The sequence below is a fragment of the Podarcis liolepis genome (assembly GCF_965112155.1).
Source record: "Podarcis liolepis genome assembly, chromosome: 4".
Lineage (NCBI taxonomy): Eukaryota > Metazoa > Chordata > Lepidosauria > Squamata > Lacertidae > Podarcis > Podarcis liolepis.
This window is the reverse complement of record NC_139558.1, coordinates 54620646-54643829: the sequence shown is the minus strand read 5'-3', so window position 1 is coordinate 54643829 and position 23184 is coordinate 54620646. Positions and strand designations below refer to the sequence as shown.

At 41.4% G+C, this 23184-nt stretch overlaps 3 protein-coding genes and 1 long non-coding RNA gene across 13 annotated transcripts in view; 2 read left to right on the top strand and 2 right to left on the bottom strand.

Annotated features, from left to right (window-relative positions):
* The window catches only part of SON (SON DNA and RNA binding protein), a 36522-nt gene extending 29619 nt beyond the window's left edge, over positions 1–6903 (top strand). For 2 of the 4 annotated variants that reach the window (XR_014525392.1, XM_083500157.1), the window contains 4 exons: positions 2011–2158; positions 4227–4295; positions 4879–4994; positions 5985–6903. Coding sequence is in view for 1 of the 4 variants with exons in the window: in XM_083500157.1 (XP_083356283.1) it covers positions 2011–2158; positions 4227–4295; positions 4879–4994; positions 5985–6143 (492 nt within the window). In the remaining 3 variants the exon portion in view is untranslated. Of the gene's footprint in view, positions 1–563; positions 682–1318; positions 1402–2010; positions 2159–4226; positions 4296–4878; positions 4995–5984 lie in introns of all 4 variants that reach the window. The other 2 variants (XR_014525391.1, XR_014525390.1) reach the window with 2 other exon arrangements.
* Positions 6904–7031: 128 nt separating this feature from the next.
* On the bottom strand, positions 7032–18128 carry DONSON (DNA replication fork stabilization factor DONSON). The gene is made up of 10 exons (XM_083500277.1): positions 17455–18128; positions 16217–16297; positions 15454–15657; positions 12945–13123; positions 10946–11124; positions 10728–10851; positions 10200–10304; positions 8860–9058; positions 7917–8129; positions 7032–7429 (listed from the first exon to the last, which is right to left on the bottom strand). Exons 1-10 carry the CDS (start codon positions 17743–17745, stop codon positions 7292–7294), a joined length of 1713 nt encoding a protein of 570 aa, XP_083356403.1. The 5' UTR covers positions 17746–18128; the 3' UTR covers positions 7032–7291.
* A 548-nt stretch (positions 18129–18676) lies between these two features.
* Positions 18677–20995, top strand: LOC310705602. Its single transcript, XR_014525400.1, has 2 exons — positions 18677–18807; positions 19181–20995. It is a non-coding gene; the product is annotated as an uncharacterized lncRNA (long non-coding RNA).
* A 67-nt stretch (positions 20996–21062) lies between these two features.
* CRYZL1 (crystallin zeta like 1) overlaps positions 21063–23184 on the bottom strand; it is a 29194-nt gene continuing 27072 nt past the window's right edge. For 6 of the 7 annotated variants that reach the window (XM_083500238.1, XM_083500236.1, XM_083500239.1 and 3 more), the window contains exons 13-14: positions 22554–22599; positions 21063–21251 (exon numbers count right to left, since the gene is read on the bottom strand). In XM_083500238.1, coding sequence (XP_083356364.1) covers positions 21152–21251; positions 22554–22599 — 146 coding nt within the window. In that variant the 3' untranslated portion in view covers positions 21063–21151. The other variant, XM_083500242.1, reaches the window with a different exon arrangement.

The window sequence follows — 23184 nt, the reverse complement described above, 5'->3', positions numbered from 1 at the left end:
GCCAATTAGGAAAGGGGATGCCTTTTTTCAGAGGTGCTTTTCAGAGCTGAACTGCATTTAAAACTTTTGCCTTTGACTGGCACAGGTTTCTATGAAGGGAGGTGGGGGTGGGTGGTTTCCACAACACGCCCCCTCCCAGTCTACTTTAGTGGGTTGGGAGACTCTTTTGAACAGCCATGGGACATGGCATGAGCAGCTGCAGGAAAAAGATTTTTTTTAAAAAAAACCAAACCACTTCCTTCCCTCTTCTGTTAATGGAAGCAAAGAGCATTCTATGAGCAGCGGGAGACAATTGACTAAAACCCTTAATTTTATTAAAATTTATATCCCAACCTTTCTAGGCAAAATACCCATTAAATTTTAATTTTTTTTGCTTTTACACCTGAAAGGGCTATTTTTGTAACGCACAAACATGCACACACAATGCTTTTGGAAAGTATATGAGAAGTTCCTGCAACCTTCAAAAGACCTTGGTCAGAAAGTTGCTCTCTGTCGTCTTTGTGAACTGGATACACATTGGTGATGAACCAGACATTGTTGATGAACATTCTATCATTACAAAGCAGGTGCAAAAGAGGAGTCGGAGCCCTGGGTGACATTGACTGGGGTTTGTATCCTCTGCATGGTTGCCCTTTTCTAATGAGAGGTTCCTGGAAAGGAGAGGGGAGGATGAAAATGGAAGTAAGTAAATGCCCTTGTAGGTGCCTCAACTCAAAGCAGTTGGTAACCGGCAACAGCTAACATGTCTCTGTGTACACAAACTGCACGGCTTGCACCAGTCAAAACGTTTCCATGAGAGGTAATATCTGTCTCAGTTTTGCCTTTCCTTATACTAGAGCATTTCCCCTCAGAGTAATATCCAATTATTGCATGATTACAGACAGCAGTTTTAATTATATCATGGGTATAGGATGCCTATGGAACTGAAGTCACACATGTTCTGGAAATGTTGCTCTTTGGTTTCTTAACATCACCATATGGGGATTCATATTGAACTGGGTGTGTGTCATGAAGAGGAAATCATAAGGAAGATTGTACTCTTCATTTGCTTTTGCAATCTATTTTCAGTAAATGAAAATGAATGGAATGTAGAATGAAAGCAAAGAAATACTTGATGTGTAGGTTGATACCCAAATACTAAGCTTTGTGCCTTTGTAAAAGAGAACGTGAGAATAATATATTGTGTTGATGCTACCAATGTATATTATTAACACAAGCCGTTCGTTGCGTCGGGTGATTGGGTGGGGCAGAAAAGAGAGATGATAGTTCACAGAATAGCCTGTGAACTTTCACCCCTCTATATGGAAACTTGTTTCAGGGCCAAATCTGCCTTGTAGCTGCCTTCTTGCCACGGTCAATGCCAGCCCTACTATTCACAACACTGCGGCCATCGAGGCCTAGGTACGTAAAAATTTAAGGAGTTTTTAAAAGTACTTTAAAGCTGATAAAATGTTTTAAAACCTATGTTTGATCTTACAGCATTTAATAATAATAATATGACTCTTGTGGTTATTTGAAGCAGTTGTCACAGGCTACTGTTGAGTTGTGTGGCTAAGTTTTTAAAGAATTGCTTGTATCATGCACAGGGATTTTCAGGTGGAAAATGATCATACAGTTGTGTAATAAAGTGGGAGAAATTGTTTTTTTATATTTAAAATATGTGTAAATGTTTGCTTTTTCTATTCAGTAACTAGGTATACATGGCACACATTTTGCCAGTTAAATGTTTCCACAAGATGAGAAGAGATGCATTGGAACCAAAGTGCTATTATTTAAAATGCTTGTAAAATATATTATGTGTATATATAAGCAGTGGATATTTATATTTCCACTTACTGACTGAAACTTTTACTTTAAGAATATGTCTAGGTAGATTTCTTCAGTGTATGTAATGTAAAAAATACATGCCTATTTCTTTGATAGTTAATAGTTAGAAGCTTTAGAAAGTTCTGTAGTTTTCCTCCAGAGTGCTAAATGAAGGGTTCCTTTTTACTTTTTTTCTTTGGGCAGGATCAGTTTCTGAGAGCTGCCCCTGTAACTGGAGGAATGGGAGCCCAACTCATGAGGAAAATGGGATGGAGAGAAGGAGAAGGCTTGGGTAAAAATAAAGAAGGAAACAAGGAACCAATTCTAGTGGATTTTAAGACTGACCGGAAAGGTGAGTTGTTTTCTCTGATGTTAACAACTTCATACTGATTTGTCCCAGTCCATTGGGGAAACAGGTGCCTTTGTGAGGATTCTTGTTCTGAATAGAAATCCTGTGTAAGCCAGGAAGGCTTTGGTACCTTACATTCAGCACTTTCATCCCAAAACTTCTGATGTACAATACATACCACACGAAATGATACTGTGCCAGTGCCTATTGCCTGTTGTAGGGGTTGAGTGAATCAGATGTGTGCAGCCGCATACCAGCAAGAATGTCTTCCTTATGAAAGAATTTCTGTATCTGGGTCATTGCTTCTCTGGTACAGAAAGAGCCCTCTTAAAGTGATGCAGAAGATCAGAAGTCTCTGTAATTGCTTTTTTCATAAGGTACCAAAATGATCTAACTCATATTTCTTAAACAGTTCTTTCTTGAGTGGTTGACCCAGAAATCAAGCCTAATTTTTCTTTAGTAGTTCCATTTTTATGTAAAAATGTTATGTACTGTCTATTTTCCTAGAACATTTTCTCTGTACTAATTTCTAGTTTGACTTAAGACAGGCAAGGGCACATTTTGAATGCTATATACATTACGTTGTATGTTAGCTTCACTACTCCTGTTGAGGCCAAATATGGAATGTAAAGCCTGAGAAAGGTCTGGGCCAGGGCAGTATTCTAAAAGATGAATTTTGTTTTATGCTAATTTTTATTCTTACTTCAACCAGCTCCTGGCTAACATGTAAAAAGAAATTTATTTGCTGGTTTCCAATAATCTTATACCTTTCAACAGATGTTATATATCTTAGTTACGCTTGGTTCAATATAAATATTACAGCTTCAGTAAAAACTTAAAAGAATTGAAGATGGCACCCCTAGGAAGACTGTACTTAATATAGTGGATGTTTGGTACTTGAAAGGATATTTTAATAAAAACATTGGTTTTGATCTCAATGTTCTCTTGTGCAAGCGGAAGGCATTTCTGCTTATACAAGGTGACATTTTTCATCAAAAGCTCTTCCTTCTACAGTCTTCTGTGCTGCATGCCAGCCTATCTTGAAAGATTTCTCATACCCTCACAGGTTTCTTTTCCAAGCCATGGGGGAATGCAGAGGAGAGGTGGGAAAGCCTCGAGTTCTGTTTATTGAAGGAAAGTTATGACCCAAGTCATTCAATGACTAATGGAAAATTACTGCTTGAAAATGTTCATGGTTTTCTATAGCTCAACATTGTGTGGCCCAGCTAGCTTGCCTGTTAAAATACGGAATTCACTGCCAGAGGATATAGTAATGCCCCCAATTTGGAGGGCTTTAAAAAGAGCTCATACTTTCAAGGAGGATGTCTTATCAATTGCCTCTAGGCATGATGACCTTGTACTGCCTCTATTAGCAGCAGCATGCCTCTGAATACCAGGTGTTGGGTCACCAGTGAGCAGAGGGATAATTGTGTTTGTGGGCTTCCCATAGGTATCTGGTTGGCCACTGGGAGAACAGAACAGTAGACTAGATGGGTCTTTGGGTGGTAATTGTATGGTGGGTAGGTTGTTCAACTCTGCAAAAAAACCCAACAACAACCCAAAAAACTGCTGTGGACTTTGTTGTCTGCATTCCTGTGTTTACTGGAAATTTATGTCATCTGCTATGGTTTTGTTAAATATTTGGCTTTCATTCAGATAAAAGCTCCCATTGGTATGTGAATTCAAGAATACCAGTTTCTGTGGTACACTGTTCCACTGACTTGAACCAAATGGGGTCAGGACTTGCATTCATATTTGGATGTACTAGAACATCTGATGTGTGAGCACTTGAGCTTACAGGTTTCAGAACCAGCCAAGGGCCAGTAACTACATTGCCACCACATCTCATAGTATGAGCATTTACTAGGTATTTTGATACTAAATAAACCCTAGCGAAGATTTAAGGAGTGCATTTGGCCCGCCCAAGAGGCTTCTGAGTATGTATGGTGTGGTTGCCAGCTATACCGGTTGTGTTACATTGATTCCTGCTTTGGAGAGTCCCACAGTGCTGGCTTAAAATACCAGGTTTCCATAGCTTATGAAAACACACTTTTTAATGTGCTTTCTTTAGGCTTGGTTGCGGTGGGAGAAAAGACACAGAAGAGACATGGACCTTTCAGTGCAGTGAAAGATCTTTCAGGTGAGACCCATATCTCATGGGTACAGCAATATTGAAAGTCTCGGGTTCAGTCCTTTGCATTTCCAGTTAAAAAGATCAGGTAGCAGGGTCCAGAGACCCGGGAGAGCTGCTGTCAGGACACCGGGGGGGGGGGAACCTTAGGCCCAGGGACCAAAAATGGCCCACCAGTTGTCTCTATCCAGTTATTGGGACTCTCCCAGCCCATGTCTGCTCTGCAGGCCACACCTCTCAAGTGCTTTGCTTGGCTGTGATGATGCCTCTGGCTTACCTGAATTGAGGTTGGAGAGGTTCGTGTGTGGGTGTAGGAACCTGTGATGTTTGCATGACTAGCCTGTGGCCTCCTGTGCAAAGGTCAGAGCCACTTCCAGTGTCTGGCCAAGACCACCACTGGCATGTGGTTGCTGGAAGGTTATCTATGAAGGAATGTGTAACCTTCGAGCCAAAAAGCATTTCCCACCCATCCCTTAGCAGAGAATATGGCCAGATGGACAAAGCATTTGACCTGGTATGAATGAGGCAGATTTAGTAATTCTGTTAATTGTGGTATTTCTACATTTCTAAAACAAAACCTGTTGTTATTAAGGCAAACATCCCGTTTCTGCATTGCTGGAAGTCTGTAACAAACGAAGATGGCTGCCTCCCATATTCGCATTGGTGAACGATAATCGACCTGAACACAATAAGCATTTTGTCTTTAAGGTAAGCTAGAATGTTCTTGTAATGGTCAGTTATCTTAGAAATTAATTTTAGCACTTAAAAGTAGATGCTTACAATAGCACGAAAGGAATGTTGATCTATTCTACTCTTCCCATGGCTTCAAACCGCCACAGCAACAAAGTGTCCATCTTGTTTTCTTTTTAACCTCATCTTCTATTATTTGTATACTATTTTGCAACTTTTTATTATATTTTGTACATTGCTTGGGACATACGTGGAAGGTCCTTAATAAATAATAATTTCAAAACTTGCATTTTGAGCCCACAAAGCAAATACTTGTCTTTTTAGAAAGTGCATTTCGCTTTGTTTCCCCGTTTGCAGTTTTTAACCCAGGCTGTGATTACGTGAAGTTGTCTGGACAGAGGAGAAGTTAGTGGACTATTTTGAAAGATGATGGAAAATGTACTCATTTTGTAGGGCTGCAATGTTTGCTTTAGATAATTCATTTTAAAAACTTATCTACAAAAAGCGTACCCAAAGTGATGGAAGGTATAAAAATATAATTAAGTACAATCACTTACAAAAAAATGCAGACGGGAAGAGGAATTGCCCCTTTTTCATGCAGCGAAGGCCTAAGATGATGCCTCACGTCACATGAAAACAAATGGTTGGACCTGGAGGTTCCCTTCTGCTGATGGAAGGAGACCTTCCATTAGATGAAGCGAATCTTGGTTTCCAATCCAAAGAAATTGTGCTGACCACATCAGAAGGATTATTTTTACCCAAACCAAGGTTTTTATCAAGGGATTATACATTGCAAGTCACATGAACAATTTGAGCCCTATTGCTTAACTTTGTGGACAAGCCTTAGGCTTGGGCTCAGATGTGAGGGATAACTCCTTGACAGCACCTGGGTTTGGAGGTATACAAGAAACTAAGAGAGGTGTGTGTCCTTAAAATTTTAGTCTTCAGTAGGAAGGAGAAATGTGATACTTAAGTCTTACATGCATCCTGTTTTTATTTGCCTTACAGGTATTGGTCAATGGAATTGAATACAAGCCTAACAGTGTCAGTCCTAATAAGAAGCATGCTAAAGCCATGGCTGCAACCGTGGCTCTGCAGGCATTGGGACTCGTACCAAAGGAGCTCTTGGCTAATGCCACCAGCTTCAGGAGTGCCTCACACAACTAAACAACTGTTTTTATATTGACATCCTAGATATTTTTATTCTACGCAAAGGATATTTCTCTTTTGTGGTTTTGTAAATACATTAGCAGCTCATTGTAAAAACTGTACAGACACCTTCAGGCTTTTCTTTTTGTACATGGAAAAATATTTAAATCACATGGTTTTGGTATGTATATTGATGTTAGTGATGCCATCATTTCTTAAATTACTAAAAATCCAAACACATGACTATGGAGTTATCTGTAATTTGTTTTAAAGCTCAACCGATCTTTACCTTCAATATAAAATTTAAAGTTTTACTGTTTTGTACCATGATGCAGTTCCCATAGTTTTTGGTAAACTTTCTGTTAAAGCTGTGTAGTCTTAAGTTTACAATGACAATGACTGGTAGCTCATGCTAGACAAGTGCCAGGCCCTCCTATTTTATCTGCAAAGAGAAAATGGATACGGTTGCTGGATGATGCTAACTACTGCTGTTCCCCCTATCCGAATGCCATTGAGTCTAGCAAAATTGTCTAGCTCAGAAAAAAAATTACACTTGTGAGAATGAAGCACATCCAGCAACAGAAATAAGAACTGCAATATAAATTTATCTGCCTGCATGTTTGGTAGAAGAAACATGAAACTGTAATTTGAGTCAAACACAATGCCTGATGTTGATTGTATACATTTGTGGTATCTGAATTTTCAGCTATAACTGGATGGGGATGTAGAATGATGTTGTTGTACTCGGCTTGGTCAATAAAGCAGCACAAGTTCCTTATTTACTGTCTAGTGCAATTTGTCCTGTTTATAGTGAACCAAATGGTTTACTTAATTTGTTTTACCCTGAAGAATAGTCCTGTATAATCTCAGACTTCCACCCTTTAGCTTCAAAGAAAGCACACAAGATTCTAGGGTTAAAGTTTAATTAAAAATCTATAAATATCAAGGTTTCAATCGTGGGGGAAAAAGGCAAAGGTTGAGTTCACTATACAACACAGAATAGGCAGTTTTCCATCAACTCTGCTTAGGAAGGCTAATCTAGCCAGTAGGTTTTGCACATTAACATGTACAGTTTGTTATTGGCAGAATACTATTGCACCCACCCAACATGGCTTATACATCTCAGGAACACCAATGGCAATTCTTCATTGACCGATATTGCTTGTTTAGGCTTTCCATGTGTAGGCATAATTGCTCATTTCTAGGAGCCTTATGGATGACTTTCCTAATGTTGGAGAAAGAGTAAGCTGTTCTAAAGTGTTAGGATGCAATCCACACTTCTTAAGGTCCTTGCTATGGGGTTCCTGTACAAATTAAGAAAAGTATTACTAGTACAATTTCTTATTGTTTAACATGCCATTTCACAAGTCTACCAAACACCACCCTATCCTTTGAGCACCTATGAAACCATTGATTTTAAAAAGTTCACATACCACTTTGTTAAAAAACAAAGTGGTTTACAAAGAAAATAATTCAATATAATAGTAAAAACTAACTCTTTAAAACAATCAAAAGATAAAATCAGCAATGAACTAAAAACATATTAAAAATACACCATTTTACATGTGTGGAGTAGGCTTATCTAAACAAAAATGTTTACAGTGAAGGCATCTGCCTAGTGTCAATAGGCAGGGGGTTCCAGAATGCAGGTTGGCACCACACTAAAATATCAATTTCTTACAAATGCAGAATGGGTATTATGTGACACTTATAACAGGGCTAGCATGCTTTCTCTTTTCCGTTAATCAGATTATTCCCAATTCAGATGAATGTTAAGTAAAATCTCTTTACCTCTTTTATGCTCTGTTCATTACTGATGCTTGTGTTGAACACTGCTGTTGGGTCATGTGTATAACACACAGCAGAGTAAGATCCATTCTGAGCAGATTTGAGCAGCATGGACAAGGAATGCATAGAGTGAGGCATGACAGGACCAACAATCTCCAGACTAAATAAATCTTTGTAACGTGATTGGACCTGTGTCCGCACATTTATGCTTCGAGCCTGTGGAAAAATATTAAGCAATATGACACGAAGGTTCAAAAACATTGAAATTAAACCTAACCTTTTTATGCACCCAAAGTTTAACAGTGGGTCAATTCTACATATAGGAAAAATGCAAGGCAGCAATTACAGGGGGATGGTACTGGAGGAAAGTCAAGAAATGGAAAGTATGTGGTCATAAATGAGAGACTAAGCATTTAAAGTCTGCAGCAACACAAGTTTCTATCTCTAGATTCTAAGAGAAATTCTTAAAAAGTTGGGTCTTGCTGCACCGTATGATACAATACTAAGGCAAATGTCTGGTAGCAGCCTGCAATCATTTCATGTTATACCGATACACGGGAAGGGAGCACGGAATCGTAGAGGCAGGCATGGTAAATTATCAGACCAACAATAGTCATGCTAAGTGATAATGATTAGTAACAGATTCCAGGAATTAAATTTGGCAAGTTGGATCCTAACAGTCTTCCACAAAGAGGTCTCCTTTCTTTCATAGAAGGCTTTTGATCCAGTGGAGGACCCCACTAAGAGGACTGGGTGAAGCCAATTTTCTCTAATTATCCTGGCATTCCACCCCCCATAAGAGATTTTTCAAAGGGCACAAGAAGCTGCAAGGGGAGGGCACATCCAAAAAATGAGCTTCCCCATCCTGCCACCAGTGTTCACACAAGCCATTCCCCCCCCGCCATAAAGCCAACAATATGTGAAATCATGTTGCAGTAATTTTTACCTTGAGCGTTTGCATCGTTGCCCCTCTAAAGGCAACTGGTGACAGCAGTGTTGGAGGGATGCCAGCCTGAGGGCCTGCAGCAGCCACTAAGCTCTTGCAATTTATCAAGAAGTTTAGCAAAGTGAATGTGTTTGTTCCTTTCACCAGCACAACAGATTCAGGCTTGTGATCCATTTGTACCTCATTTCTCTCCTTACAGCTACAGACCAAATGTCAAGGGAAAGGTGTATACACACACACACACACACACACACACACACACACACCAGCAGAAGATGAATACAAAGTCAATACAAATTGAAAGTCATAACCTTATTTAATTTTTGCAAGTAATTTACAAGGTAAAGACACATTTCAGCCTTGTCTCAGAGGCAAGGAATGTGCTTTAAGTACACATTAATACTGTGTTGTTACTATTTAAATTTTAGCTAATAATTTGCCTAGCTACGAAAAAGCTTTGATCTTGTCATGCTTGCAAAGAAACAATCCCTGCCCCCCGAAAAAACCTGCTGTGGAAAAAATTGTGATTTCCTCATACTCACCTTGATGTGCTAGTCATACCACATCAAGGGTACCTGAAACTGCTAGCCAATATGACTCTTGCCTACTTCAGTATTATTAACTCATCTACATGCTGCTTATGTACCAAAATGGCTTCTAAGCGGTTTACAGGTATGAAACGAACCCCTAATTAAAATGTGCAGCAACACATGGACATCCTTAATTAAAACATAAAATATTAAGAAGCATAGTTAAAAGTTAACACAAAAACACAAGCTCAGTTCAGGGGAATGTCTGCCTAAACTGGTGCGTCTTCAAGAGCTGCAGGGAAGGCAATGCCACAACACCTCCAGGTTAGCACAAGCTGATACGACACCAGGACATGGCAAAACTATTGTGAGTTCCAATTACTGGTTATAGCACCCTTACTGGGAAGTGAAGAAAAAGATGGATTTCCAGGTAACCCGAACCAGAGACTTTTTAGGCTTTGCATGCAAAACTGTCTCAGTGGCTAATACACAGCTGCTGCAAATCCCTCAGCACTGGCATGTTATGTGTCTGATAAGGAGCAGTAGAAAGGAAGGCCCTTTCCTAACCATCCTTGGCCATCATCCCACTTGTACTGATTATAATCCGTATCAAAATGAGTTTAACTGAACATAGTACATGTTGAAAGTGTTTTGCGGTCAATGTACTGTTGACTCCAAATATCAGGAACAAGCACCAAATGTTCCTGCCTCTCAGTAGCTGAGTGTTGCTTTCTCAGCTGTATATTAGACAAGTCTTGCACACAGCTTTAAATCACAACTTAAGGAAGTGTTTCACTTTTGAAAGGATACAGTTTGATAGAAATTGTATCTGGCTTTTTAATCTTGTCTTGTACTCCCATCTCCTCCAACCATGAAAATCCTTCATCGTCATCAACATCACTCATTCCTCGTCCCCTAAGCAAAGAGACACCACTTTAGTAGGTCGCAACATGTGAGCCATCTATTAATACAGTGGTATCTCAGGTTACAGACGCTTCAGTTTACAGATGCTTCAGGTTACAGACTCCGCTAACCCAGAAATAGTACCTCGGGTTAAGAACTTTGCTTCGGGATAAGAACAGAAATCACGCAGCAACGAGAAGCTCCATTAGCTAAAGTGGTGCTTCAGGTTAAGAACAGTTGTGGGTTAAGAACAGACCTCCAGAACGAATTAAGTTCTTAACCGAGGTACCACTGTACAGAAATCAGTTCAGGAGTAAAAACAAAAACCAAACACGATTTATCTTGCATCAGAAAAGTAGTTTTTGTGCTAGAAAAATGCAACAAGACAGAGCCAGCTTTTCCAATGAGAAAGACCCCATAACGAGAACTACATACTCTTCATTCTCAGCATCCTTGCCTGTTGTTTCAGAGTCACTAGCAAGTCTTGTTTCTAAGTGGGATGCCAACACATTCGATTTCCTTTTTCTAACTTCTTGAAAAGGTGACAAAAATTCAATACCTGAGAAGGGGTGGAAAAAGCAAATTAATGGTGTAGAGACAATATACAAGAGGGCTTTTGTAAGTCATTTGGCTTAATAACACACTGTTCTCACCTTCATTTCGCATGGCTTCCCTTAAGCCTCTAGTTGTGGGTGAAATAAGCGCAGTGATCACATCACTTCCAGCAAGCCCTGCTGCACGGAACAACACCGTGAACTGGTAAGTGCAAACGTAGAAATAGGGGCAAAGCTTGGCTCTCAGCAGATTATAAAGGGAGGTAAAACTGAGACACCTGCAAGGTAAAGAATCAAGGTGCAGAATGATCAGCCTGCAATTTGGAAACAGCAAAACTGAGGGAAACAAAACACAGAGACAACAAAAATACTCGCACACAGAGAGTAGTTTACAACAGGAAGTTGGTACGTAACCTGAAATGTGCTTCTGGTGTATGGGGAGTGGAAGACAGTTGAAGGACAGACCAATCTAGCTCCTGTCTGTTCCACTAGCCACAGACCGAGGACAGGATGGGGGACTGGATTCCCACCCCACCTTCTGTTATTGAAATTCTACTCAATATTGATCCACAGTAGATTCCAATGTATCGTTAGCAGAGTAAAAACTTAAACACGTTGCAGTATTCCTCCAAAATAGACCTGAGGCATTTCATCCAGCAGAGCTTTACCGCTACTGGATGAAAATGAACATAATGGTCACAAATCCAATACATTCAGGATTGGCACTGTCCATAAAACACCTAGTTGCAGCAGACTTAATGTAAACTTACAGTAACTTATAATAAGTCTAAATCTTAACGCTAAGTATACAGAACACCACACCAGAAAGAAAGAGAGACAGAAAGACAGAGTGAAACCCAGGCTCCTTCTGGCCTCACTATTATTGTTAGCATGACCTTGACAGAAAGAGATAGCAGAACCAGTTTAAAGCAGCTGTACTCGGCTCTCCTTCTTTCACACAGAGAAGCTTCCAGAACCCTCCTGAATTAAGTAGAACAGGAAAGATCTCGACACATCAGATCAATACTTTCTGTACCAAGAAATACACCTTCAAGCATAAAGAAACAGCAAACCAGCACACACAGAGTTGAGGGGAAGTTGTTAGTAGCAAAACCAAGCTACTGACATTTTAACTGAAAATCTAAACAGACTGAGAAAAGCAATAATAATGATGAAATGGCAGAAAGCTGATTAAGGGAAGCCTGAGATATAAACTTCTGGAAAACAAGGCAAAACACACATCAAAAGCAAATCACACACACGTTCACACAAATGGGCAAAATGCCTTTAAAACAAAAATCACCAACCTGAGTAGATAACCAGAGCGTGTACACACAAACACCTTCTCCAGGTCAAAAAGGGAAATACTGGCCAAGTGAAGGGCAGCAAGTAATGGACAAAGAACCTTTGGTCCTCCAGAACTTGTTGGACTCCCAACTCCCATGCAAGGAAGATGGGAGTTGAAGTCAAACAATCGCTTGGAGGCCACAAGTTTCTGACACTGGGAAATCAGGATATCCTTATCCACAGTAGTGCTATCTTGAAGACTGACATTGTGGATTAATGCATATTTATTCCACAGAACACAGCTTGCAATGTTTCTTCCTTTCACAACTTGAAGTTGCAAAATAGCGCCTGACACAGCACCGCTTTTTAAAGTGGAAAGTTGCTTTACAAAGGAGAGAAATTTTAGAGTAGGACTGGAGGTGCGAAAATAATGGGATGCTTAACCCTTTCTCTCCTTCAAATTTACCCATCAGCCAAACCAATGTTCTGAACATTATAGAGGGGAAAGCTGCCTGGGAGCAGAGAAAGGGTGGAGAGAAAAACAAATACATACTCCCTTCTATAAATTTCCCCTCTCCAAATACACCTTCTTATCTGAAATAAAAGTGTCCAGATTTTTGTAAGCATTTGCATGCAAAGTGCAGTTGGCCCCAGAACCAAAGCTGCTATACTGATTATTGAGAATGAATTCCTTGATTTTGCATTATGACTCAACTCAAATTTTGGTGGTAGTTATGAAAATATCCTGTGAGTATCAGTACTATTTGACTCTTAGTTGCTTAGTGATGTATTTCCATTCACTTCAACTCACCATTCACTCATGAGAACTTGTTGGAGCCCTTCATCATATGGCCAAGGATTATTTTTCCCAGTCATTTTTCTATCTGCTCCAATACGAGGGAACAGCTTTAGCCATGGCAGGAAAGGATGAAGCCAGTATACAAGGCTTTGCTGGAAAGCACATCGGAGTTCTGTGGAGAGCTTCGGTTCCTAAGATAGCCAAGTGTTGAAATTACATTTTTAAAGCTATTCATAAGATGTCTGAAAAATCTTCATTCATCTTTACCCTGTAGACTGAAAGGCCACAAAAGCAGGTATTTTTTTCCAAGAGAGTATGAGAAGTATTAAATTTATTATGTGGAATTCTAAGGCACCATCTAACTATCTACCCTGATTCAACACAAATTTATGCAGCAACTGCAATCAAAACCGCATGAGTTTCCAGTCCAATTGCCAGGAGGGAGAAACATTTACTAAAGGCTGATCCACACTTTACATAGAAAGTGGACTTGTTGCTGAGTGCACCTCTGTCTATGTTTAGGAAAGGAGCAGGAAAGAAGTGCATTTTTAAAACCCTAATTTTTTTACAGTGCAATCAGTAAGAGGCCATCAAGAAATAGTATGACTTTTTTAGGGAACAGCAAAGCAACTGTGAGAGCTCTACTTCAGAACAGTAAGTTCATTGCAGTATATAAGATACTCACTGTGTTACAAACTTCTTGTATATTATACTGCAATCATTCCTAATCTTCATTAAGTTTGGTAGTTTGACCAGACCATTTCTGCCACATCCCATAGTCTCTATAACAACTCCAGCCTGGGTGATATACCGTATTTTCCACCCTATAGGACGCACTTTTTCCCCTCCAAAAATGAAGGGGAAATGTGTGTGCGACCTATGGGTCGAATGCAGGCTTTCGCTGAAGCCTGGAGAGCAAGAGGGGTCGGTGCGCACCAACCCCTCTCGCTCTCCAGGCTTCAGGAGAGCCCCACCGCCAGCCCCACAAGCTCGGGGGACAGCGGGGAGATGGAACGCCGCCATCCCGCTGTCTCCCGACATGGTTTGGAGGCTGGCGGAGGGCTTTCCCCTCCCCCAGCCCCGCAAGCTCCCAGAGCGGTGCCAAACCTGCACGCAGCTTCGGCATCGCTCTGGGGGCTGGGGAGGCTCTGCTTCCCCCGCCCCCAGCCCCGCAAGCTCCCAGAGCGATGCCGAAGCTGAGCGCAGCTTCGCCATCGCTCTGGGTCGCGTTCTGGGGGCTGGGGAAGCTCGGGCTTCCCCTGACCCCAGCCCCGCAAGCTCCCAGAGTGGGCTTCGAGCAGCTGTCCGCAAGCTGTGGGAGCCCGGCGCAACTTCACAGTTCAAAAGTACGTCAAAGTGCAAGCAGATAAATAGGCACCGCTCCGGCGGGAAGGTAAATGGTGTTTCCGTGCACTGCTCTGGTTCGCCAGAGGCAGCTTACGTCATGCTGGCCACATGACCCGGAAGCTGTCTGCGGACAAACACCGGCTCCCTCGGCCTATAGAGCGAGATGAGTGCGCAACTCCAGAGTCGTCTGCGACTGGACCTAACGCTCAGGGGTACCTTTACCTTTATAGTAGGTAGAAGGTAAAGGACTCCTGGATGGTTAAGTCCAGTCAAATGCAACTATGGGGTGTGGTGCTCATCTTGCTTTACAAGTCGAGGGAGCCAACGTTTGTCCACAGACAGCTTTCCGGGTCATGTGGCCAGCATGACTAAACCACTACTGGTGCATGGAGGACCGTGATGACTGCCATATTTATCTACTTGCACTGGTATGCTTTCAAACTGCTAGGTTTTCAGAAGCTGGGACAGAGCAACAGGAGCTCACCCTGTCAAGCCCAAGAGGCTCAGTGGTTTAGACCACTGCACCATCCTTTTGCTATAGTACTTTTCAAGGACAGTACCATGTATTGGTGCCGATGAGTACAGTGGTAGGTCCCTCTGCAGCTTATGCATAGGGTCTCAAAAGTTCAAAGAGATTCTAAGGGTTAATAAGCTGAATAAGAAGCCTATTTGTATATTTTGGGGTAGGCCCAATCCTGTTATAATTTCTCTGTGTGAAAAATACCACCATTTTTATAACCATAACCAATTAACCTAAGTTTTATCTTTATGACACACAAAACGTCAGGTGATTCAGAATGTTCTTTGCAGGCAGATTATTCCTTTCTGAATAAAGTTAGCCTGGCAAGTTACCAATCTCACTGGTAACACTGGAGGACTAGGGAGTCTTATATCACTTCTCTCAGCTTCACAGTGCTACTGAGAAAAAGGATCTATATATGGCAGAAATCCACCACAGAGCCAAGATCTTTTCATCAATATTGTCCTCCTCAATATACGCCATAAAACACTGAGAAGGCAGTTTGCACATGGTAGGAAGACATGATTTGCCATGCAAGTTTTAAAAACATATACTGTGCTGAACACCTCACTGCAGGTATGAATTGGAACCTTTCCACCTCAATGTTTCTAGTCTATTCTCCTGATCAATGTGTTGTTCAATAGAACGAATTACCTGAATACTTTGAGGCAAGTTTATTAATGCTCCTCTACAATGCTGGACGTATCCTAGAGATTCTTCCTGTGCTTTTAAGTGATCTGCCCATGCAAATGATTGGGAAGAGGTGAACAGAAGGCGAGTTTTAATACTCCAGTCCGCAGGAAATTCATAACTTGGTGAGGAAGAAACGTCAGCATTGGAAATGGCCAGATATTGGTCCTTGAAAAATAAAAACATTGAAAAAATTTACAAGGAAGCAGCTCCTTCATTAAAATGCCATCACTTAAATGTTTAGAAGCGTGTCCTTCCTTTGCTAACATTAAGGACAGCATCTTTTTACATATACACCAATATTAGTGAAGAGTAGAAAAGATTGTTGCTTTTTAAAAAGCGTAATAGGTGTACCCTAGTGCTGTAGAAAAGAGCACAGACTATCAGCCCCCCCGTTAGTTTCTCTGACCATGCCTCAAGCAGCATGAATGACTCAAGTCATCCAGCAAAAACTGCAGCCTTCCCTTTCCACATACACAGTTGCATTTTTTATGTTTGCCTTGCTGTGAATATCACAAGGGGCCCAATTTCAGCTGCATCCTTATTCACAGCACTAGGAATAAATAAGCTGTTCTACGAGTGCAGCTTTCTGCCACGAAGTCATCCCCATGGAAGGAGTGTGATTAGTGGGGGTGCATTCAAAAGGCAACGGGCTTGAGCCCTGTGTTATAAAATAAATCCAGTATTCTCATATATAGATACATTTAACAGTTGCAGTGATTCTTACATTGATCAATGAGTCAACAGATGCTGCTTCAGAAAACTCTTCTTTCCAGATAGACTCGTCGTCTTGCAGACCATTTAAAAACTGGAAAAAGTTTCAAAGTTAAGTGAACACCAATAATTCAATGAACAGTGAATAAAATAATCCACTGCAGTGTTTAGCATAAGCTTTTTTTTTTTTAAAGGTTAAAATTCTGTCACTCTGCAAAGTTCAAGCCTAGATATTCTTATGTAATCCCTTAAGTATCAATGGGCATGCTTCATTAATCTGTATTTACTTATTAATTTTTATACTGCCCTTCATCCAAAGATTACAGAGTGATTTACTATATAAAAACACAAAATATGTAACATAGTAACAAAAATGTGTAACAATTGTGGACTGTTTTTCTAACCCAATTAAGAAACCTGCCCTAGGTTAGAAAAATGTCCCTCAACATTACATGGTTTGTGTCAACAGACACTTCACACTTTCTTAACCATTCCTTCACCATTTTCCTATAAGCGTGGGGTGCTGTTATTATCCCAATCTACTAACATTGGCTGGTGTAGTAAATACACCCCAACTCAATGCATTCCTGGGACATTATATGCCACAGGTGTTTGTTTGTTTGTTTGTTTCCAGAAGGAAAACAGTAACCAGTAACTGGCTGAAGTTTGGGGACACTGTATAGGTGACATTTATTGGAGGGGGGGTGCCCTGCTGGTCTACTTGCGTGTAAAGTGCACAATGGAATGTGTGCCTGGCTAAGTTTCTTGGATGAAAGCTAAAGACTCCCCCATTTAATCTCCCACAACCTAGGGTCCTGCTTGATTACTTTTGATCCTGACATTGCGTCTCCTCCCATGTGCTTTCCCGCATATTATTAGAATAATGTATGCGCCACCTTTTCTTTCAAGAAGTATCACCAAGGCGCTTTTACCGAGTTATCGAATATTTTCCCCCAAAATTACCAGAACTGCCCAAAGCGATTCACAGAAACAGCAATGCAAAAAAAGCAATAATAATAATAACCGTGTCAATATAGCATTTCGATAAGCGGTCTTAATACCAATCCGTTTCGAAACGATCCAAATAAATAATGCGTTTTGGCTGCCCTATGATCATCGAAGAGTTTAAATTCGGAGGCGGGGCGTGCACATTAGCAAACACAAAAAAGGAGGAAAGAGGGAAACGGCGATCTGCAACGCAGCGCTTTCCCGCCCCGAAGGCTCCGAATTCCGTCCGTCGCGACGCCTTACCTGGGCGCGGGAGGAGCTGGGCGCCCTCGGTTTCCGGGCCGGAGAGAGGGACTGGCCTGTCCCCGGCGGCGGGCGCGGGCTGTTCTCCAGGCTCGAGAAGGGGTTGCGCCTGCGGCTCCCCGGGTAGGGCCGAGGGGACAGAGCCGAGCCGCCCAGCGCGCAAGGGGCGGCGGGCGCGCTAGGAGAGTGGCCGAGCTCCGCGTCGCTTCTCCGCGCCCTTTTCCTCTTCAGGCGTAGCAGCTCGGGAGGCTTCTTGAAGCCGGGGGAGTAGCCGGGCACCACGGAGCACATGGCGGCGGCGGAGGCCGAGAGCAAGAAGCGGAGCGGGGCCGGCGTCCGGCTGCAAGATACGAACTTGGCGCGCGGCTGGAGGAGGCTCCGCCTTGAGGGCGGGAAGAGGCGCCTCCTGGTTGCCGCGCGGAGACCGGCCAATCGGAAAACCCGTCCGCCCCGCCGCGGCTGCCTTTCCTGCCCTGGCGAGGGCGCCGTAAGCTGGGCTGCTGCGCTGTACAGGCGCGCGCCGAGAGCTCCACTATTTGGCCCCTGGGCGCAGCTTCCATCACGCCCCAAGCGGAATCCTACGCGTTTCCTCTCCAGATTCCTGTCTCTTTACTGTTTTTATTTTCCTTAAGGAAAGGGCTGTGCTGTGCTTTTAGTAGCAGTATTTTAATACAGTAATTTGTTTTGATTCGGTTTAGTTTTTAATCAATACATGTCATGTTTTTAGCTTTTTGTATTTTCTTTGTTTTTAATGTATTCTTATTAAAGATTTTCTTGAGTTACAAAGATATGTGCAGTGTCTCTCTCTCGTATTTTTTTCCACGTAACACTTTAAAAAAAACAAAAACAAATCGGTTTCATTTGTTGAGACATTAGGGGGAAAGAGGTGGAGGGAGGGAAAGATGAGTGGGGGTGGGGATCGGGTGGTGATGTTTTTATTTTACTTAATATATGTGGCGTTTTGTGTCAGCGTTGTTTGTGCGGGTTCTCTGCTGTTCACTCGTGTTCCTTTGGCTTTTTGTATTTTCTCTGTCTTGCTTCGCGTCAGCTGCCTTGAATCCCGGTCCCAGGGAGCAAAGCTGAGTATAGGTAGAATCCATGGGCGTAGCCAAGGCTACCCCAAATCAAGTAAATATATAAAAATACTTCACTGACCAGTCACATCGCAGATAGCTTGGTTCTGCTCCTCCCATAAAAATCCAGGCTACGCCCATGATTGAATCATCACCATCATTTTATTATTTGCACCCCATCCATCTGACTAGGTGGCCCCAGCCACTCTGGGCGGCTTCCAGCATAAACAAAAACATAATTAAACACTAAAAACTTCCCTAGACAGGGCTGCCTTCAGATGTCTTCTAAATAATAATAATAATATTATAATAATTTATTATTTATACCCCGCCCATCTGGCTGGGGCTCCCCAGCCACTCTGGGCGGCTTCCATAAACACCAAAAATACAGTAAAATATCACACGTTAAAAGCTTCCCTGAACAGGGCTGCCTTAAGATGTCTTCTCAATGTCAGGTAGTTGTTTATCACTTTGACATCTGATGGGAGGGCGTTCCACAGGGCGGGCGCCACTACCGAGAAGGCCCTCTGCCTGGTTCCCTGTAGCTTTGCTTCTCACAATGAGGGAACCGCCAGAAGGCCCTCGGCGCTGGACCTCAGCGTCCGGGCAGAATGATGGGGGTGGAGACGCTCCTTCAGGTATACTGGACCGAGGCCGAGGAAATGATACTTCCTGCTTTGTTCTCCTTGGTGATTGACGTTTCATGAATATAAAGCTTTACATCAGATTTCCTTGAAATTAGAGGCAGTGTGTTCTCAGCTGATACATCCCCATAAACATGCCCTTATCCCTTCTAGGGCTATATGACTTGACCAATGCTGACAATATGGCTTCAATATTAAGGGAGCTGTTTTCTCAGCCCCACCTTCTTCAAGTCTGAAGAAAAATTCCAGTCCACTTAAAAAGTTTGCTATGAAGTGACCTTGGAAATTTTCAAAATAAAAGCTGCTAACCCTTGGCCAAGCATGCCAATGTAACCCATATCTTATCTAGTTGGCTTCTTTAAAATATATATTCAAAATTAAAATAGAACTATGAAAAGCAAGAAGCTAGCTGAACATTATATTGAATTCTCAAACTGTGTTTCTGGGTTCTAGTTAATATTTCCACACACTGAAAGAGTTGAGGGGCATAATATGAAGCCTCTGCAGATGATTTAGTTGCAGAAATATATAGTTGTGGAGAAAGGCAGAACATTTTTCCTTAGAACAGTAGTTAAGAGAATCTGGCTTGTCAACATTCAGCTTCAGTTGTGGGAAGCCACATTCTCTCTAGCAATTAACAGCAATCACTTGATGCTGGGAATTTTTTTACCACACGTATCTACTACAATATCAGCTTTCCATAGGGTTTGTGTGGTACAAAATTTCACACAGTCCTACTGTTTATGCAGGGGCTGAATTCATTGATTTTAATAGGACTTGCTTCCATAAATCTTCTTGCAATTGCGGCATATCTGAGAATGCAACCACCTTTTATTAGCAGTGAAGGGACAAATTAGACAATATTGAGGAGAAGAACAGAGGACAGTCTTAGATGAGGAGCCAAAGTGTGACCACTATCCCACAGCAGCAGAGCATATCCCACCATGGTGTGGCAGGTGATGGGAATAGCCCTGTTTGCCTCTCCATCCCTCTTTTGTGGTCTGGGCTATATGCATGAACTATATATAGCACAAAGCTAAATTTATAAAAGGGGAAAAAGCAGAATAGCTGGCTTTTACTCAGAGGAGACACACTGAAATTAATGACTGTGACTAAGGTCTATTCTGCCATATACAATTTGAACATTTAAGAATGGTAAATCATAAATTTACATGAGTATAGATTACAAATTACAACACAGAATATACTCAGTAAGTACTTGTGACAGTCACAAAAACAACACTTCATCAAGGAATTGTAATAACAGAGTATGTGCTGTATGAAAGCATATACTGCATTTTCTCCAGGTGCAAATATTGCACTTAGGTACTTGGTAAATGCAGTATCCTACCCACCGCAGTGCTGTCTTAAAGACAGAAATGTGGACTGTGCAAAACAAATGCCTAACAAATGTACACTTATTCCACAGAATGCTGCTTGTATAAAAAGACCCTTGGCAATGCATGTCATCTATAGGTGCTGATAGATCCTGTGTTTTCTAGATGGAAAGGCTAAATAAAAAACATAGCGAAGCCACCATAAAAATAAGGTCAGATTGAGAAAGCACATTCAGAATCTTGCCAATGTTACAAGTGCTTTCCAGGGACACCTTTCCACCCCCACAGTGTATAGATGGTCCAAGTAAAACAAAGCGCAGCAAAATGCATAAAACTGAGCAGACAAAATAAAAGTGTTGTCTGCTAAGCACAGGAGTGACCGGGGGGGGACGGGACGGGGACGGATGGACGGCGGGTTGGAGGACCACAAATATGAGTAAACTTTCAATTGCTAACAGAAATACTCTTTTAGACATGGTAATGGGGGGGAATCAAAGCTCTAATTTCTCCCCCAGAACTTGTAAAGAATATTCAAACAGTAATTAAAACATTAGTTGGAACTCATTGACCAATCCTTTATAAGTAGGCAATTGAGACACAGTTCACAAATTTACACTTCACTTAAAAGCTAAGCATCTGTGCTTCAGAGCTGGATAACTTGTCTTTTTCTTGCTTCGTTCTTCTGAACCATTTCCATAGAAACTTTGGCTTCATATAATGGGATTGGATCATCCAAATGAGGCCTAAAAGAGAATAATATCTCAGAAGTGTCTTAATGTATGCTCAAAAGAAAAAAGTACACAATTCAGGACAATTGCCATAGACTTTACTTTTTAGTAATGCAAACTTTACAGCTCAAACACACTGCAAGTGTTATAGGTTGGCTAGGATTCCTGGAACAAAGGGCAGAGAAAACAGCAAATAGGAAGCAGATGTTTAATGTACCGCATGCATTTCAAAATAGCTTTTACTAGCAGTTTAAAAGATGTGCCATTTTATATTGCTTTTGAGAACAAGTCTTCCAGCTCCTGCCCTTCTGCATCCAAAAACTTGGACTGCAATCATAGCAGACAAAGGAAAAATAAGGTTTGTAGTAAGCATTAGTAGAATATTAACTATTGGAAGGAATGCCTTTAGTAGCTTATTCATACAAGAACAGAGACTTTTATTTAGCTGCAGTTCACAGTGGTTATTATGAATATGCAGTTGGATTGTAGACAAGTATTACGCACCTGCAGAGTAAGTCTGGTCCAAACTTGGTTTATTTAATGTACAGGCTAACAGGCAGATTGTATTAGAGCAATTAGGATTGCAGGGAAGAGGGCTTTCTCCAAGTCATTTCCTATGATGGCTAATTGAAAATACAGTGGTGCCTCGCAAGACGAAATTAATCCGTTCCGCGAGTCTCTTCGTCTTGCGGTTTTTTCGTCTTGCGAAGCACGGCTATTAGCGGCTTAGCGGCTATTAACGGCTTAGCAGCTTTAAGAAAAAGGAAACAAACTCACAAGAACTCGCAAGACGTTTAGTCTTGCGAAGCAAGCCCATAGGGAAATTCGTCTTGCGAAGCACCTCAAAAAATGGAAGACTCTTTCGTCTAGCGAGTTTTTCGTCTTGCGAGGCATTCGTCTTGTGGGGCACCACTGTAAAAATAAGAATTTTGCCCACGTATTTGATATTAATGGGTGGCATACCAAGGGCTGTTTAGAGTCATTAAAGGAGCTTGCAGTGACTTAGTGGCTCTGGTATTTATTTATTTTTAATGAACAGCTAATCCCAACGTTACTGTATTATAACGAATAGCTTCTGAAGCTGCCTTCTGTTAGAAAAGCAGTTTCTCATGCAGAATTTAGGACTCGCTTTTCGAGAAAATAAGTCTGAAACCTATTGGGCTCATGGAACTGGCTTCAGGACTCTTGGGGTTCTGGATCAATAACTATAGCCACAAAGTAGGTCTCCAGCAGCATTTTAATTATGTGGAGCTTAATAACTTATAATACTTAGATTAGTTTGTAAGCTTCCATTTCACTGTAGCACACCCGACTTACCTGAAAACACCACTGGATAGCTTCTCCATTACATCTTCTAGAATGCGTATAAGAGAATTGTTAAGAAAAACTGTGTGTACATGTGTGACTGGAGTGGATTACTAAACACACTAGCAAATCCCAACAAATCTGTTTTGAGGAAACATGGCTAGGACTGAGATGCAGATCTTTAATTTGTGAGATTGGCTTCACCATATAGACCCTGCATATCTGGGTAGAAATGCCTGGTAGTGTTTTAAAGCATTAATGTGATTTATAATCTATCCAGGTTTACTAAGCACTCTGCACAGCTTAAAGACAACAGTCCATATCCCCAGGTTTACAATCTAAAATCTAAAATTATATGTTTATTCTAAAATAGCAGAAAATAAACCCATACGTATCACACTCCAAATGGCAATTAAATTCCCCATATCATGATATTTCCAGTACTATGACAGTCAGCAGTAAAGATCCCTTAGCTGTACTGAGTTCCAATATATGCAATATATGTTGCATTTTCCCCCACTCTCTTTAAGATGTGTGCATGCACACAAAAGCTCATACCAAGAACTAACTTAGTTGGTCTTTAAGGTGCTACTGGAAGGAATTTTTTTTATTAAAACAAACCAGTTACTTATCAATTTAAAAT